At 44.8% G+C, this 18,658-nt stretch overlaps 1 protein-coding gene across 1 annotated transcript in view; it reads right to left on the bottom strand.

Annotated features, from left to right (window-relative positions):
- Nucleotides 1-14,530, bottom strand: part of RNF43 (ring finger protein 43) — a gene marked incomplete at its 3' end in the record, with an annotated part of 56,655 nt that extends 42,125 nt beyond the window's left edge. Inside the window, exon 1 of the mRNA XM_082008380.1 lies at nt 14,018-14,530. Coding sequence (XP_081864506.1) covers nt 14,018-14,254 — 237 coding nt within the window. The 5' untranslated portion in view covers nt 14,255-14,530. The remainder of the gene's footprint in view (nt 1-14,017) is intronic.
- Nucleotides 14,531-18,658: the final 4,128 nt, after the last annotated feature.

Below are 18,658 nucleotides of genomic sequence, written 5' to 3'. Positions count from 1 at the left end.
TGAGGTGATTGAAGATCACAGGAATGGCCACACTAGATCAGAGGAAATCCTTAACATACACCCAAACTACGGACCTGTTTGCATGGCCAAGACACAGCCAGACTGTCACTAACCTCTCCAGACTACGTGATCTCTCCACTGGTTCATGGACAACCTACAATTCAACATAAAATCTTCCTAAATCTCCCTCAAATCTAAGCTAACATAAACACGTCCCAAAAATCCCAAGAGATCTTACGTGTCAGTCAGCAGCTTTCACCTGGGTTCTACAGGACTTTTCAAGTCCCACATAAACTTTAGAGAAGCATAGGAATATTCACAAAACATCTACAGTTCTTCAGTCCACCTACTTAAATCCATGTTCATACAGATGCCTAACCAGAGTTTATAAACTATTAAAAATCTCTCAAAGTTCTTAACATGGTCAACAGAATTAAATAAACATAAGGAAGTTTGCCTTCATGGAAACATCAGGCTTCTCAATACCGGCATTCATCTTGTTTACTCAAAGCAGTGTGTCCACCCATAAATAACACCGGTTTCTTTTCACCTTTTTTCCCCTCACTTCATAAATCATGGCACAGGGATCAGATTACTGCTGTGGAAGAAGAAGAAAAGTTTACTATCATTAAGCAGTCTTCCTTGAGATGCACGTTGTCGATATGCGCGTATTCAGCACGGTAAGCATGGATATACTCTTCAGTGTGGGCCTGCAACTCATCCTAACCACAAGACTTCAGTGGAAGTAGAGCGAGCAGTTAATGTGGATTTGTACTATACATCTCAAAAGAGCCCAATTACTATCGCGTTATCTTCTTTTCTTCTTCAAATGAGAATCCACATACATATTCAGAAGGTGAGTAACTCCAAGCAGTAATTCCCTCTCTGTCTCTCCCCACAAGGTAAGTGGGGAGGGGCATCTCAAGCATTTTAGAGTAGACTGCAAACCACAATCTGCCTAATTTGGCATCATTCCTGGAAGCATCTGCAATGGTATAGAGTTTAATGGAACTCCACATGACAGCTCTGTAGATGTCAAAAATGGAGACATCCTCTGGAGAGGCTATTGTACAACCTGACCTTTGACGGAATTTACTGGTGGCCGGAGGCACGAACACTTAGGCAGTATCACAACATCTCCTGATACAATATGTTATGCAATTACCAGTGTCACTGCACCTCTTTATCTCCCAGTTCATGATACAAATGAACAGAGGCCACCTGACGGGTTTGGTTCTGTGCAGACAGGAAGAAGATGGTCTGCTTGACATCAAGTGTCTGAGGAGACATACCACTTTGTCCGTGAAGGTCTGGGGTTCGCTGGGGGGAAAAGAAGGGCTATTTTCTGGCTCCAGTGAAATTTAGATATGACCTCAGGAAAGTGTATAAGAACCCTTATCTGTGAAGGGGGAATAAAGACACTGGATGTTAGACATTTAGCAGTGGGTCTTTCTCACCTTCTGGCAGAACTTCTTTCTACCAGGAAAGTCACATTTAAGAACATGGTTAGAATAATAAACAAGCTGCCACAGGCTCACGTTATCGTGCTGTCTGGATGGTGAGACCCTCCTTAAGATCCCATGCTGGGATAGAAGTCAACACTTTTATCAAAGCTCCATAGAGAATTTTAGGACCATGGGGTCAAAGAGAATTGTAAATCCCTCAGATGGACAGCAATAGTTGCTCGGGTATCTGCACTGATGTAATGTACACATTACTGCTCATTAGTCCCAGTGAGCAATCTAGAATCACTGAAACACAGGTCTATGTAGGGATGAGAGGTCTAAGATAAGAGAGGCTTCTTCTAATAACAACCATTATTTAACATCTAAATCTGGAGGTAGGAGTTCAGAGGAGGGACTGGGACAAATGTCTTGACTTCTGTGCGAGTCAGTCTAGGAGGATGGGCAAGCTTCGCTGATAACTTTGGCTTTAGCCTTTCCTCAGCCTGTCCCAGTCAGACTGAAGTCTGCAGGATCACCGCTTCATCTTGCCTTATCTTGCAGTAGGCTTTCGGGGGAAGAAGGATTAGAGAGATATCAATTAATCCTTCAGACTACAGAATCAAGAATGTGTTTATCAGGAAACCAAGAAACAGGCTGGCCTACAGGCAATGGAGCCAGTACTTGTTGGCGTCTGAGGAAAAGAAGTCAATTTTGCAAAACCCCTAGCTTCTGCAAACTGTCCCTTCAGATGTTATCCCACGTCTCATTTGTAGTCTGTCAGCTAAAGCAGCTTTCTACCACTGATATATTCAGCATTCCCAATGCTGGGTTCCCACCAGATACGCTAGATTCCGTAGCTCCACGGCTTACAACAGAAAGGACCAGGACCTCAGAATATGTAAATTGACATTACCTGAAAATGGAGACCTTAAAATGCAAATGTTATCATTGGCAAGGGTTTGAAACTATTTCTGACTTAATGCATCAACTAGTCTTCTCGGTGACCAAACACCTGATGTTCTCAGGTTACGGTGATTCACTCCTTAGGCAAGGAGAGATGTATATATGTCAACAGACCTGTAAAAAAAATATATTCTGTAACATGTAGAGAGGCTCTTCTTTCAACCAACAGGAGTATCTGACTGTTATTGAGATACGGTTATTATAAAGAGAAGCTAACTCCCAAGAGCATGTACTCTACCCAAACACCCTGGTAGGTATCAATGATGCAGGCCCTGTTGCCTACAAGGTACAATACGCACTGGGAACATGAGGAGGGATGAATACATCCAGTGCTAGTAAGCAGCCTCCTGCCCCAACAGCATCTTGTGACAGAGGTCCTTGAAAAGGTCAGGAGGTTGCAAAATTGAAAAGTATACATCTGATTCTTGCTCCTTAGCAATGATCAGGTGCTGTGGCATTGGCCTCAGTTGAGCTGCTAGTCTGTGCCCAAAATGGGGGAAGGAGGAGGACAGCAATGGCAGAAACAGGTGGAGGGAGTAAGATCTCTTGGTTACATCTTGAGATCTGATGCACAGGAGCAGCATGTTGTGAGGTGCACTCAAAGGTTTACCTATACAGAACTGCTAATAGTTTTGTCACAGGTTCTAGAATTCAGCATTGGCTAATGTTGTTGGAAAGGAATGATATCCCTGATGAATGCACCCAATATTGGGGTCTTTCTGCCAGTACCAAAGATAGGATTCCTAAAAAACATAAGCAGCACATGAGTTCTTCTGTGAGTTAAAGACATGGTGCATCCTACTAGTCTCCACCCTTGAAGTCTACACACTTGAAGAAAGTCTTCCATAAAGACATTTACCTTTTGAGGAAGACTAGACTTCTAAATGCACACTGGATGCACCACGTCAGGAGCCACAAGAGACACATCTAGTGTTGCCTAAAGGACCATTCTTGCTATTCCTGAAGGCTTATTTAGAGGTGGGGACAATGTCACCCCAATATTAGGAGAAATATACTCAGTTGAGCACTTAATCTAATCACAGATGGAGAGCATGCAGCAAGCAAATAAAATTCAATAAAATAAATCAATAAATATTATTTATCCACCCTGCTAGCAGTTGGTTGCCCAAACTCTGAACTCTGCCAAAACAAGAGTGTCCAGGCTGGGGTAGCATAATTTAGAAGGATAATGGTTGTCCATCCTGCAATGAAAAGGGCATAATACTCACAGAAATTGAGAGGATTTTTTATTGGTTCGTTTATTTGTTTGTTTTTTAACAAGATGTTGAGAAATCCTAAAGTCATTTTTGTACGCCTGCCAGACAGGAAGATAGGCTTTATTCCAAAAGGGCACAATAAATTTATGGGGGATGGCCATCGTGAAGAGGCCAAAGGTAGCTATGAAGCTATTAAAGATGAGAATTAGTAGTGAGTAATGACCAAGAACTTCCACATCTACGCTCACGAGATACAGCCACCCTGGCCCTACCACATATGGGGCTGTCTGCCTCTGTTGCCACCGGTGTTGAAGCTACTGTGCTGTTTCTCAAGGAATACCAGGTTTCATCGCTTATGCATTTCAGGCTGTAAGTGTGCAGGGCATGGCTGGATACAAAGATGGACAAGTAAGAGTCAGAATGCACAGAGTCATTTTAGCCATTCTGGGGGGCGGGTGTTGCTCTGAAAAGTAAGAGCCTCTAGCAACATTTGGGTTGACATTTCATTAGGTGAGTACTATTGCATTAAAGAACAGACAAAGGTAGGAAGCATACCTAACTAAATTGTAATGGTTATCATCCCATCAATAGAGCCCAGTTGACGGGATCATGCAGACTGAGGGTGGTGAGGGAGAAAAATGGTACATCCAGGAAGATATGAAGGCCAAAGCTTCAAGGGCATCAAATGCTGGTTAACAGCACCACTTGAAAGCTATGCGCTGAGGAAATTTGCAATAATGGATCCCTAAGAATCGTGTAGTGCCTTCTAAATTAATGAATAGCTGAGCTCAAAGTCAGTAATGGATGGTGAAGGATGTACTTATCGCAGTTTTTCCACAGAGACTTGCTCAAACAGAGCAGAGGTGGATTGGAAGGGCTGGTGCTGAAGACGGTAGGGCTAATGGCTGAAAAGGTGTTCTGTAGAAGATTTGCTCTGAGAGTTGCCAACAATGGATTTCTGAAGGAGAGGTAAGAACAGGACAAGCACGTAGGGCTTCTCCCCAGGACACTCTCCAAGCCTCCAACAAGCTACATTTGCCTTCCTGAGGCAAAATTGGGACTGGTTATTTAATCACCATTGATGAGTCTTCTCCCATTCATTAGTGCCAGTTGTTTCTTGAACCTCTGTAAACTTCTAGCATCCACAGCAGTTCCCGCAGCAAGGAACTGTACAGGCTAATTGTACAACGTATGAAGAGCATTTCTTTTGGTCCTTTTGAACCTGGCTACTACTAGTTGCTTCATACAATGTCCTGTTGTTTTCATATTGAAAGAGACTAAGAGCCAATCCCTATTCATGTCTCTCCACCTGTTTCATATCACCCTTTGGACACCTCTCTTCCAGACAGAAGAGTATTAGTCCAGTTAGTTGTTCCTTGTATGAAATACATCTCATACTTTTTCTTACCCCCATGCTCTTTTCCAAACCTCTTCCAACATTGCCAAACCTTTTTTAGAGGTGTGGGGAACAGAACCTCACACAGTGTTCAAAATGTGGGTGTATCCTGGATTTCTACAGAAGCTTAAAGATATTCTCTGTTTTATTCTCTTTTTTTCATTCCTAATGTTCCTTTTGTCTTCATGACAACCACCAAGTACTAAGCTGATACTTTGCATGACACAATCTATTACAATCACGAGATGCAGTTTCTGAGTGGTAATGGACAAATCAGAGCCCAGCACCTTGATGTAAAGAAATGTCTGATTTTCCACGTGCTCTCCTTACTGTATTTAGTCTCATAAGGTTCTTCTGCAATGCTTCATAGCTGATCCTTGTCTTCATTACTTCAGATTACTTAATGTATTGGAAAGCTCTAAAATATTACCAAGCACTCCGTTTCCTTGTGCTTATTAAACATATGGGACAGCATGGCTGCCAGCACACACACCTGCAGAACTACAGTCATCAGCTTCTGCCACTGTGAAAATCTACACATTACTCCCACCATCCGCTTATCTTCTCATAATCTTTTATCCAGGAGCCTCCTTCTTATGCCATGTCTTAGTTTCCTTAAAAGCCTTTGCTGAGGGACTTGGACATTTTGGAAGTTCAGCTGGACCTACCCAAATGACAGGTTTGTTGATTCCTTCAATCCACTTACTACACCCTGCATTATAGTTTCTACCAACTTACACCACACAGATTTTACAGCGTACTGGCCTGGGCTTTTGTGGGTGACTTGGAGCCCGTAGAAAAACTGGTATCACATCAGCCACCTTCCAATGATTTTAAACAAGAGTTCCTAAACATAGTTTATAGTTCAACGACTTAATCCGCCACAGCTCTTGGGTGAATACCATCTGATTCCAGCGACTGATAGTGTTAATTTTGTCTATCTACATCACCGTCTCACCTACAGACATTCCAGCTTGAGACAGATGAAAGCACAAAAAGAATTGCATTAATTTTTCTGCTATTGGTTTAGCTGCTCTACGTGCATCTTTTATATTTCCATTTTGTACAGGTCCTACAGATTGTCAGGGAAGCTTTCTGCTTCTGATGTGACTGAAAAGAATTGATTATTAGCTATTTTATCATTTACAAGTTATTTCTGGTTTCCTCTTTTCACTGTTTTTAGTTCGTTCCTCTTATTTCTCATTTTACTAAATTTTTTGCTTTTTCAGGATGCTTTCATATATTTTCTTACCCTTATGTTTAAGTATGCTGATATCCTTTTACCATTTTTTGAGTATTTCTTGAGAGGTACATTTGATCTTACTGTAAAGTCCTTAAATACCTTCATGCCAACTGCAAGGATGTAACTTTTAGTTGCCCTCTCAGCTTCTTTTTAACAACCTTACTCGATTTCACTAACCTCCCCTTTCTGAACTAAAACACAGCTGTGGATGACATTTTGTCCTCTCTCTCAACATCCTTGCAGGAACTGTTACAGAGCGGCTTTTCAAAGGCAAGGTTTTGAACGAGGTCCTGGAAAAGGCCCAGGCCAGCATTGCTTCTCCCCATCTTGGTTCCCTGTCTAGAAGCTCCCTGAAGTGTAATGGATGTAGCTGAAGCTTCCCATAACCGCTGCGTTTCCTGCCCCTTCATCTCCCTCAGCCCACAGAAGTTACCGGCCAGTTGAAGGCTCTGCGGTATCATGTGGACCCAAGATGTTCCACTCAGGTGTCTTCAGCAAGAGAAATCCATGGCTGGTTTTCTGAGGGAAGGCTCAGCAGAGGCCGGTCCCATGAGCATTCCCCAGTCTCTGTTTTGCGGAGAAAGCAATCATGAAAGAGGCATTCAGTGATGGAGCATGGTAACATGGGCTGGCACCATCTCAGGCCACAACTAGGTGCAGCTGTCAGACATGGCACGCGGTGATTTCTCACACAAGAACCTACACAAATTATTTTTATGATCTTCTTTAACCTAGGCCTTGTAGGAGCTGCATGTTGCACAAGTACATGGGGTTCGTCCATCACCCAAACAAATCAGATATCTGCATCTCTCCTGGAGTTACGTACTTTGTACAAAGTTTGCAAACAGCAGCTTTTTGAACAGCCGTCTTCTTCTTTGGAGACGAAACAAAGGTCAGAGGTGGCTGCAGGGGTAAAGAGAGTCTTCCACTTAAATCTGGTGATCTTGTGCACGGGAGTAACGCGCACATCTAAGCACTTGTGAAACAATATTCTCTCCACCACATTTGAACACTGACCCAGATGTTTTAGTGCTTTGTTTTGAGGTAAGGCCAATCCCTGATGCTCCTAAAAAAATAAGGTGAAAAGGTCCCAAGACAACTTTGGCCAACTCCCGCCTGACCCGTGCTGGCAGCAAGCCCAAAGCTCTGAAGCGTGAGATGTGATTACGATTCCTTAATGCAGACTGAGAGTGTTGTGGGCAAATGAAAGGCAGTACAATGCTTCCTGTTCTTTACAGCTGGTGAAATAAGGGGAAAATAAACAGATATTAAAAAAAAAAATAATCACAGAACTCAAAGACAGAAGAGACCACCGTGACCATCCCTGCCACTTACGCCTTTATACCCTGTCCTCCTGTCTCTACCTAATCTCAAGACCTAGAATGGGGGGAAGCCCAAAAGGGTAACAAAATATTAATGTGCATTGCTCAAATGTGATATATACCCCTGTACGGAGGTTTGGCTTACAACTATGCTTTGTTTAGAAACCAAAATTTCATATATTTGACTCCTGGCAACCCCTGCAACACAGATTTTTATGACACTGAAGATCGACGGGCCTGAAAAGCAAACTAAACTGCACGTTTTCCATTGCACTTATTTGTTACTTTACTTTCTTTTAGGTTAAAATTTGCTTTTTTTCAGACTAAGTAAGACTTTTGGGGAAAGTCCACAGAAAGCTTTTAGGCATGTTTGAGAGCTCTATGCATTGAAAAATACAGAGATACAATACATAAAAATGCATGTCAAATGTTGTCCAAAATAAAGTCTAATACAATAGAGTTCTCTTTGATCATACAAAGTTTGTGGTGTTTGTATTACTTTGAGAATTCCGAAAGTTTTCATTTAAAAATGATGAATACACATGCAATTCAGAATAGCCTTCCATGACCTGTACAAAATGCCTACCAAACCTTGAGTTTTATAGAGGCACAGAACAAAAAGAAAGTTCTCAGAACCACTCGGCCCTGGCTGTAGCCAGCTGAGGCCCGTTTCCCTCCTCCTGTAACCTCACCCCTCTGCCAGCTTATTTTTGGGAAATGCCCACTTGCTCCTTGGATATATTCCGTGGCCAGAAGTCCTCTGTCACCCACTCCCTGTTGATTTAGCCTTCTGACCACGTATCTTTGCTCTGCTGCAGTTGGTTTTGTTTCTCCTGCCCCATGTAATTACCTGGGCCTCCAGATCCGTGACTTTTTTTTAGCACTGAAAATCTGCAATTCAGGATGCGTCTACGCCTACATGTGTCATAAATAATTCTGCTGGGACAACGACCAGCACCAGATGGTGCACTGGGGAGCTGCAAGATTTAGGTTTAAAGTCCTCCGAACTCCTTCTTAAAGAGAGAACAGCTTCCCACCACACGTTCTCTGGATGAGGAAAGGAGGAGACCCACCATGCAAAGCTCCAGCTCAGCCTCTGCATGTGCTCAAGAGAGGGATGAAAGTTCAGAAACAGCCTCTACGCTCAGCTTTTTCTAGCAGCTAACTCTAGCCGAGACTCCCTACTCTGCAGCTGGATTTTAATGGCTCACCTTCCAGATACTCTTATATCCTATACTACTACACTAATCTGCACTGCAGGCTATACTATAAATTATGCCAATCCTATACTAACACTATATGCCCAATTTTTAGAAGATCTGTTTGGCCCAAATGGTTTCTTGAGCCCTACCAGTGGGCTTGTAATGGGCTACTACTGCCTTTTTGATGTAAGGCTTTGGACGTTTCCCAAGGCTGCTTTTACTTTCCCGAGTGCCACCTATGTCACAGCTGAAGACTTTTTTTTTTAAGCTGTGAGAGCCGTTTGTCTCACTGTTGCATTTTAGTGCAATTTCCCATTCTAAAGGTTAGTGTCAGAGTTCCACTTTTTGGTACTTAGGCAACTTTATTATGCTGCAGTCAATACAAGTGACTCAATTATTGCTAGCTTTTGAGTCAGTTCTTGCACATTACTTAGCACTAAGTCAAGAATATCTCTCTGTGTACTCTAGTACTAGCTGTTCCAAGAGGCAGAAATTACCTCTTTGAACTTACTCTTATTGTGCTATCTGACCAGTTTATTCACAGGTAATTTAAGTCCCCATTATCATTTGGTTAGACTTTCCCACTTCTTTGATCTCTGTCAACATTATGCACTCAACATCCTTTTGTTAATCCAGGAGCTGGTAGTATAGAAGACTACTAATATATTTACTTTCTTATGGGTTGGGAGCATAACCCTCTATAAGCAGTTAAGTAGGTGATTATAATTCTCCAATAGCACTATGCATCGCAACATCGGAAACACTCTCCTTTTCCAGGGTGATCATGTTGGGTCTCCATTTCCAGGGTGATCATGTTGGGTTCATTGCAGCAACGTCAGGGGTTAATTGTCATTGCTGTTACAAACACGCACCGCGCTCCTTTTCTGAATATTTCTATGTTCGATTTTCAGTTTCTGAATTGTACGTAACACCTAAAAAATGACGATTCAGGTTCCTCTGCTAATTCTCACTCATTCCACCCTAAATAGAAGATTGACTTTAAAAATAATGGTTTTTTATATGATTTATTTCTTTGCGGGGAGAGGAAAGAGGATAAACTTTGCTTTGGGGGTTCAGAACCTTTAGGGAGCTTGTTCTGTGTTCTCAAGGCTTTTTTTCCTGCAGTCATAAGTTAAAACAATGTGCTCAGTGGGTAAATGAAGGTTGACTCTCTCCTACAATCACCTGTGTCTGATTATAATCACTGGTAAGATTATACGGAAATGAAACAAAGTTTTGTGAGACTTGCATTACAATAATGCATGTCCGGGATATACTTTTGCCTGCTAAATAAGAAGCCTGTTCTACATATCTACGTGTTTTTTCTACATGTAGGCACACAGGGTGATTGGCGATTGCCTTCTCTATAGTAAATACAGTAGTTTGAGTTTATCTATCTCTTTTTAAATATCATTGTTTGGGACTTTTCCCAGTTTGTTCACATTATTTCCAAAATACTAGCTCCAGAACTAGAGACTGTAACAATCCCAGCCACACCACCCATACTAACGGTATCATCCTTTCCCTTGTATACAAGATTGGGGTTACAGACACTCAAACAAAAAGATACTAATGTGCAGTTTTAGTCATGTATGCTTGTATATACACTTTCCTAAACAAATAACTTTATGTGTGTGCTGAACTATTTCTCAAATAAAAGGTTTTTTTCATTCCACAATTAGATTTGCACGTGAATTCTGTTGTAATTCAATTTGGAAAAATCTTAAACCTCCTTCCCTCAAGTCTCTACAGTGGCTCTCTCCTGTTCTTTCCAAGAAGTTCCTTATTTTCCTATCTATCTTCAAACCAACACCGTCAACCCTCTCCAGTATCAAGTGGCGACGGAGGCATGGGCAAGATGGAAACCAAGATTTATTGCTCAAAAATCAGCTAACAGAACAGCAAAAATATCAGAAGTGGAGGCTGTAAAAAACTGCATTAGCAATCGTATTAAAGGGGGTTGATCTGCAAACGGCCGCAGTAATTGCAGTTCAGAGAGCATGTTGAATCCTTAGCTGCTCACGGATTGCCCGTTATCAGTAAGATCCCAGTGTGTTCTTTCCAACCTACTTGTCCAACCAAACAAACCGAGCTTTGGTTCTTCCATCTTTACCACAGGGCCATTTTCCGACCTCCCTGGGGCTTCTTCCAGAAGCCCAGGCTACTGCAGCAAGCTCAACGGAGATCTGAACCTCCAGCCACTTGGAAACTGCAAACTAGTTCACAACGCCGCTTGTCCCGTGTTAAGCAACAGCTAATGCCCAGAGCACGTGCTAATCTGAGCAAGGCTGAGCTCTGAACAAGCGTGAGGATGATTTTTGCAAGAAGTCTAAGGTGATGGTTTTTTGACCTATAAAGTCCTAAGTGGCTCTGCCTACTCCAGAAATTCCTCTCCCTTTGCATCGCACCGCGCCGCGCGGGGTGCCGGAGGTAACGCTGCCTGGCTGAAGCTGAAGGGGGCCGGTGGCAGCGGGTCCCGGGCGGCTGCCTGGCACCCGCCTGCTCACCCACCACTGCTCAGCGACCGGCAAAACGGAAAATCCAAAAACTGGTTTCCCAGAAGAACGGGTCACAGGGGTGTGAGGAGGAACTCGACATCGGGGCTATTTTACTATATGTAAAGAAAGTGTTTTTAATGTTAGCGGCTAAACAGGTAACACGCTACGATCAAAGTCCGTTTCTGTAGATGATCCCAGAGAATTCAGCAGGGAGAAATGAAACCGAGAAAACGTTCTGGTGGGAGTGCATTTGGTGAGGCTGCAGGATTCTTACATGCAGGATTCTCTATATTAAATTAAGAACGTATTTCTAAAAATATATTGACTATGAAGATAATTATAAGTTAAAGAGAACTTTACTTGAATATAGGGCTAACTCTGCACCACTTATCCTTAAGCAATCTTATTACAGCGCTGAACTGAGAGCGCGTTGCTTTGCCAACAGGACCGGGCCGGCCGCTCGTCTTTCCCAAGCTAAGCTCTGCCGTTCGCGCTCTCCCGCGACGGGCACGAGGGGCCCCTGCATCTTACGGCGTCTGACATAACCGAGACAACCTGTCCAAAAATGGCGTGAACCCCAGGCTTCTTCACTCATTAATTGTAAAGATAATCGTGTTACGTACCTAAATTACATATAAAGAACCGATTGTGCAGGTATGTGTGAACAGGCTTGAGTTTATTTAAGTAAGAGTTCCAATGACATCAAAGCTAAGCACGTGACCTAACGTTTTTGCAAGACTGAGATGTTGACAACCACATGTAAAATGACATGTCCCAATAAAGCCCAATTCAGGTGTATTTAATGTCCGACTACCTAAACGCGAGCTAAAAATAGTCCCTCCCATTCATTTCTTTCTTTCTTTGTACCTTGACGGTTACGGCTCCGTTTCCCATTTTGTCTTTCCAAAGCCAGGAACCCCTGTGGGATCAGGACCCAGACGATTTCAAATGCCGTTTTATACTCGGAGTTTCGATACGTAGAATCAGAAACTACACCGCAGGCATCCGCGGGAGGCGACGGCTTCGCTTGACTAAGCTTCGCCGGAGCCCGGTGCCCGGCACCGGGCAAACATCCCACTGCAGAAGGCGCAGCCCGACCCCCCGCGCCCCACCTCGCCGTCTGGGGCCAGAGCCGGACGATTTTCCGCGCGGGACTCGGTGGGACACGGAGTAGGAACGACGCCCTGCGCGCACACGGTGGCGGGATCAAGGCCTGAGAACATCTGCAGTGCAGGTCGGTACCCGCGTACCCGAACTCAAACAGATTGGGCGAGCGTTTCCCCGACCCCCTCCGCTTGGAGGATGATTTTTAAAGGATGAGCTCCATTTGTAAACCTGACACTGTTCTCGGCTCAGTATGCGAAACGTCTCGTTTGTGCTGCTCTGACGGCAGGCGATACAAAAACCCCGCTTCGAACCACGGCACTGGGTGAAAAACATCCACACATCCCGCGACGGAGGTTATCATCTTCTCGTTTCGAAAAGGTCCGCGCTCTCTACTTTGCGCTCGGTTGCAACACCGCTGTAGTTTTTGTAAGGAATAAATATTGACTTTCCTGGACATTGCCTCACAACAGAACAGGACCTTGAGTACATTTGTCTGAGGTTTTTTTTTTAGCCTGGTAATATAACTTTATAGCATTGCTTTCGTTCTGAGTAGCTCAAAAGGCGTGGAAAAACAGGCTTTATAAATGTCACAAATGGCCCATTTTCATTTTCAGACAGGTGACCATGTTCTAAAGCTGGCTCAACTGTATTTCTTTTCTTATAAGACTACGCAAAATTTATTACTTTAATTTAAATTTCCAGGCTACAAATTTAATTAAGATTACAACATACCACATTTGGAAAGTCAAGACTGGGAAAAGCCCTGCAAAAATTAAGATTTAGTATTAATGCAGGGTATTTTGTCTTCTTTTGTTTTTAAGAATAAAGCACATGACTGCCAAGCAAATTACCAACAGAAACGAGTGTCTTGAAGGTCTCAAGAAACCGAGTTCAGAGCTGCATATGCAGGAGATCGGTCTATTCACCGAACAGCTCAGCTCTGTCCCTTAGGAGCATCTGCACCTCAAGGCGAGACGTCCAGATGCTCTCTCCTTAGCGAAGGTGAGAAACCAGCATTAATTTCACTTACAAAAATACATGGTGGTGACACCATAGGAACCACCGTATGCGTGAAATTCAATTTTCAGGTACAGGCAATACACAAGACAACAGCTAGCAGGGTCAGTAATTCTGGTGGGCAAGGTCTGGACGCGTATTTTAGCTGTAACAGGACCCCAGCTATCAGCAGAAGTGTGTAGAAAACCTGAGGGATTTCACCAAAAAAAATAAAAGCACGTTTTCTGTCAGACATTTAGCGTCCCAACATGTGACTCGACACACTCAGCTTTATAACATCAATTAAGATACGCAATAATCTTCACGGGATCCACCGACCACATCCCAAATTCGACATTAACACAAGCACAGCTACAGATCGCGACCGCAGGAAGAATCAACCATTTGCACGACCCCTTCTGCCGGGGAGCACGAGCACAAAGGACGCACACACAGGTGGACAGCTCACATAAAAAACGCCCCGTTGCTCCGGTTATAAATCCGCAGCCGGGAAATAAAACCAAATGCATCGTGCTGGGAGCTGAAGCAGCAAGGGGAGGAGAGGGGGGAAAGGAGCGGCGTGGGAAGGCAAGGCAGGTGGAGTTGGGTAAAATACAGCAGCTCTTACCTGCAGCAGTTTTCCTTCGGCCGGAGTCACCTCAGCAACGTTTGCGAACTCCCCTTCCAGTATGATCGGCTCCACTTTCAGCGGGATCACCCTAATGATGGCTTTCTGCGCCGCCGACCTCTCCGACTCGACCGCCGCCGCCAGCGCCAGCCCTGTGTGGCCCAGTCCTGCCTGCAGGGTCGCCATGAGCAGCCAAGGCCAGAGGACAGCCAGCTGCAGCTGGGGGCCAGCACTCATGCTACCAGCTGCAGCAGCGGGCTCCGGCCACACATACCGCTCCGGAACGCGTCCTCACCCTGCGGCGGGCTCCAGCCGTCGGCAAAGCTCGTCGGGTTTCCGAGCGTGCGGTCCCGGCAACGGGGAGGCGGGAGAGAGAGGAGAGAGGGGCTCAGTCACCGCCAGCGCTGCTTACTGGGAAGCTCCTCCGGTTCTCGCCATCACTGTTTCTCTTCCTTGGTGCCACGTGCTCAAAGGCTGCTGGGAGCTCAAAGGCATATTTTAAACAAACAAACTAAAAATAATATCCTAAATTACGAGTCCCTCCTCCAGCAGATAAATCCGGAAGGATCAGTGAAACAGGTTGCAAGCAAGAAATCAGTTCAGCTATTCAGGAACACCAGGGAGCATTAGGAAGTCGTCAGTCCCACGGAGATGAGGCACGGGGAGACCTCCCCACGGACGCGGTGTCCTCGTGTCTCCCGCCCAGGAGTTGGGAAGATCCACAGGTTCCAAACATCCATCTCCAACACCCTTGAGAGACACCTCACGTTCTTGCCAGCATTTCCCACAACATAAGCTCAAGCTCTTCACCTTGAATGTTACCTGCACTTACCGGTATCCTTCTCAGAAATTATGCAGGAGGGATTTCTTGAATTTATGGTGAAAAGAAGGTTTGCTTCTGTACCGTTCTCTTGCAAATCGAGTTGGTCCCGTCCATCCTTCCTGTGCCAGAAGTGCTTCATTCAAGTTTGGAGATCAACTTTACTTTTCTCCTAGCAATCCATGTTCAGAGTCTGACTCCGGGTGCAGTTCTCGAGGACAATTAATAAAGTACGGAGCTCCTCTTCATAGCTTCAAGTTTGCAGGAAATAAAAAGGCCCCAAAACACTTGAAAAGTTTAGCTACCCAGCCAAACAGGTATCAAGCAAAAAGTTACAGCATATCTGGTTTCTCTCGCACTATTTCTGTGCACGCCTGAGTTCCGGTATGACCACTTCCAAGCACACGCTAAGAAGATCCCGGCTAAAGGCCCCACAAAACAAAATATAAAGTTCCATGGTCTGCCCAAAGGTCACATGAAACATATCGAGGAGTTTTCGTAACTGGGAGAACTTAGACAGAAGATATTTTCAATTAAAACCAAAGTTACAGTGATCACACGGTTATGAAGAAAAAAAGTTAATATAAAAAAAAAAAAGAAAAAAGATCTGCAAACCTGTTAGGCAGTGTGCCTGCTGGAGTCCGCAGGGGCCGGGACGGATGGAAATGTTGCTGTAAATCCCAGGCAAAAGTTACTTCCAGTAGCTTAAGAAAACTGTGTGGGTCTGATGAGGTTTGGTTTTGTTTTTTTTAAAAAAAAATATTAAAAAAATTGGTATTTGTAATGAAAAAAAGCATTTAAAAAGGCAGAAAGAAATCTCTCTCTCGCACACATGCAGCAGGCAGGTAGGTGCGAGTGGAGCTGCGCAGCCCGAAAGGGAATCCAGCAAGATCAAAGGGAGAAAATTACTGCAGACAGAACGCTCCTGGGGCAGGCACGGCTGAAAGTGCAGTGTCCGCATGCAATCCGCAGAGCCGAGAGCGAGCCCGAAAACTCTCCGGAAAAAAAAAAAACTCCTTCAAACCGCCAAGTCTCTCCTCTCGCTCCAGCAAACGCAATTCCCGGCTCCAAACGCAGGGAGCAGAAGGGGAATCAAAGCGGGCGCGCCGGCAGCGACGCCCGGCAGGCTGCCGGGCATTCCCGGTGGGCAGGCGGCCGGGGCGGGCGCGGCGGCTGCCGCGGGAACGCCGGTCCTGCGGGGAACACCGGAGCAAGCGCTGCGGCTCGACCGCGGAGCGGGCAGCCCGCGGCTGGCCGCCTGCTCCCGGGCCGGCCGGCGCTCGCCTACCTGCTGACACAAAGTGAGGGTGGAGCAGCCGGAGCCGCCGCCCCCCGGGCCGGGGCCGCGGGCTCCCCCTCCTGCCCCGCCGCCCGCCCGCCCGCCGCCGGCTCCCGGTGCCTCCCCACCGGCACCCCCGGTGCCCGCCGGGCCGGGGCGGGGCGGGTCTGCCCCGGCCCCGGGAAGGGCTCCGGCCGCCCCTCGCCGTTCGGAGCCGGTAGCCCCGTTTCGAGGAGGTTTCAGGTCAGGCTGATGTCAGAGGTCTGGAATTCAACTGTTATTCTCCGCTGACATCACCCAGAGGTGGATAATACTGCAGGGCAGACCCAGAACCTGGCAGTAAGGTTGCAACTGCGAATCTGTCCCTCGGCGCGCGGCGGGGCGGCACGCCGGGAGGGCACGGGGAAAGTAACGCCAACACCGGCGCAGCCGGCGCGGGGCCCGCCCGGCCCGGGAGACCCTCGCTGTGGCTCCCGGCGCTCGCGGAAAAGCGCGTTCAAGGCAGGGAACGGATTAACGAGGGGGTGTTTGTTACGCACGCAACCCGACTGATCCCTGGAGTCACTGCACAGAAATGAATAAATTACGCAAAGGAAGAATTGGTCCACTCTTTCGTAAACTTCTCCCTGTGGTAGTGGTTATTTGTTGATAAAAGCGTCAGCAAGAACTACTGAAACATGAGGCATTTTTTCAACTGATACTCCATCATTTGTAATTTAAAACACTGAGAAAATAAAGTGCAACACCCATTTCAGTTTAAAAATCTAATTTATTGCAGATGGCTGCAACCATGCTGCCCAAGCAGGGGTATAAAAGAACATCCTTGAGGTAAAATAAATCCCATTCTGTGCCCACTAACAAGAATATAGTTAAAAACATCTTGTTACAGAAGTTACTTATTATTATTTACTGACTAAACTACATCCACATTAAGGTGCTGAAATGCTAGACACTCAATCTAGAGTTACCCGAAACTTGTAAGGCCTTGTGCAATATTATACTGACTTCCTAAAGTAGCGAGTGCCCTTCCTCCTGTGCTCTCTCACAGTACGTCAGGAGCTGGTTAGGAGTTTACATGCATGTGTATTCTGAAAGTGCTGTACCGCAGGAGATCCAGCTCCATAGCCTTCTAAAATTAGCATATTAAAAAATTGTAATACTAAGATTTCATCATTTGTCTTTAGAATCACAGAGCATTAAGACACTAAGGCCCCCCTAACTTAAATCTGCAAAAGTATCAAATCTTTTGGTGGTAAGCAGGAGCAAAGAAAGGTAAGCTAAGAAGTTCCCTCTGGATTTTATTTGAATTAAAGAGGTAGCAGCTCCAGTTTGGAAAGGCTGTGTTCCTGTGATTTCCATCTCCTTACACCTTGAAACCAGAAAGGCTAGACCGATGCTCTCAAACCCTATTACTGTTAACGGCACAAACTACCACAGGACATACAGACCATCCACTTGTTTCCACAGCGTATTATCCAGCGGTCTCAAGCCACATCAGCTGGGGAGCACAAAACCAAACTCGGGTGACAAAGCTGCAGCTCCATTATCAAACGTATTTTCAACAACCTGAGTGCTCTCACTCAGTTAGAAATGCTTTCCATGTTGTTTCATTTGAAGGGGAGGATTTGAACTGTAAGCACATAGCCTTTCACTATTCACGTCAACTGGAATTGCACTGCACGTATGTAATATATGATAAAGAATAACAAATCTGAGGACAAGCAGTATGGTAACACTCCCACTCGCTCCTGACCTAAAAGCATCCTCAGATTGCATTTGTCTAGTTTCGACTGTCAGTGAAAAATTAAAGGCTTTGCCTCAGTTCATCCTGCTGCTCAGGGTTCACTTGGGACGTCCTGACGTAGCCTGAAGCTACACAAAACTCTGGAGGGTATCACTGAGGTGGTCCTGACAAATTCTCCCTGCTCCTTTCTTGTGCATTTTGCTCAGGTCTGGCTATAATTAATTATAAAAGAAGTATGAACATACATGAAGTGGTTACATTCATGTTTTAAGTGCTCTTCCACATATATTTCCCATATATATATATATATAAAAACCACTAAGATAGAATGTGCCCCCTTTATCCTCCAAAGAGTATTTTAACAAATACAAATGCATAGCTATTAAAAACTTTAAATCTACTATCAATATAAATACAATCATATTTCAAAAGTTAAAAATGTATTTTGAAGACCTATTTAAAACAAAGTACTACAACAACAAATAACTTATCATTACAGATACCATTAGAATCAAAAGAAAATTATTAAAGCAGAAGAATTCCCCATTAATGTAAAAGATCAGCAGCTGTCATATGTAATGGATACCCACCAGAAAGGATACACTTGCTGCTGAAACAGAGCATTAATTTAGGAAGGAAGAGCATTTCCTGGTTAATCACTCAGAAAATTAGCTCATCTTTCCTATAGCTGCTCTCCCGAAACCCCTGACCCATTCAGACCTAGAATCTTGTGACTTTCCTACGCTTTTGTTTCATACACAATTCCCAGTAAAGCGCCACAGTATGACGTCAAGCAAA

The sequence above is a fragment of the Phaethon aethereus genome, assembly GCF_964289735.1.
Source record: "Phaethon aethereus genome assembly, chromosome: 19".
NCBI classification, from domain to species: Eukaryota; Metazoa; Chordata; class Aves; order Phaethontiformes; family Phaethontidae; genus Phaethon; species Phaethon aethereus.
The sequence above is the reverse complement of the archived record's forward strand: the minus strand, read 5'-3'. Positions and strand labels throughout refer to the sequence as shown.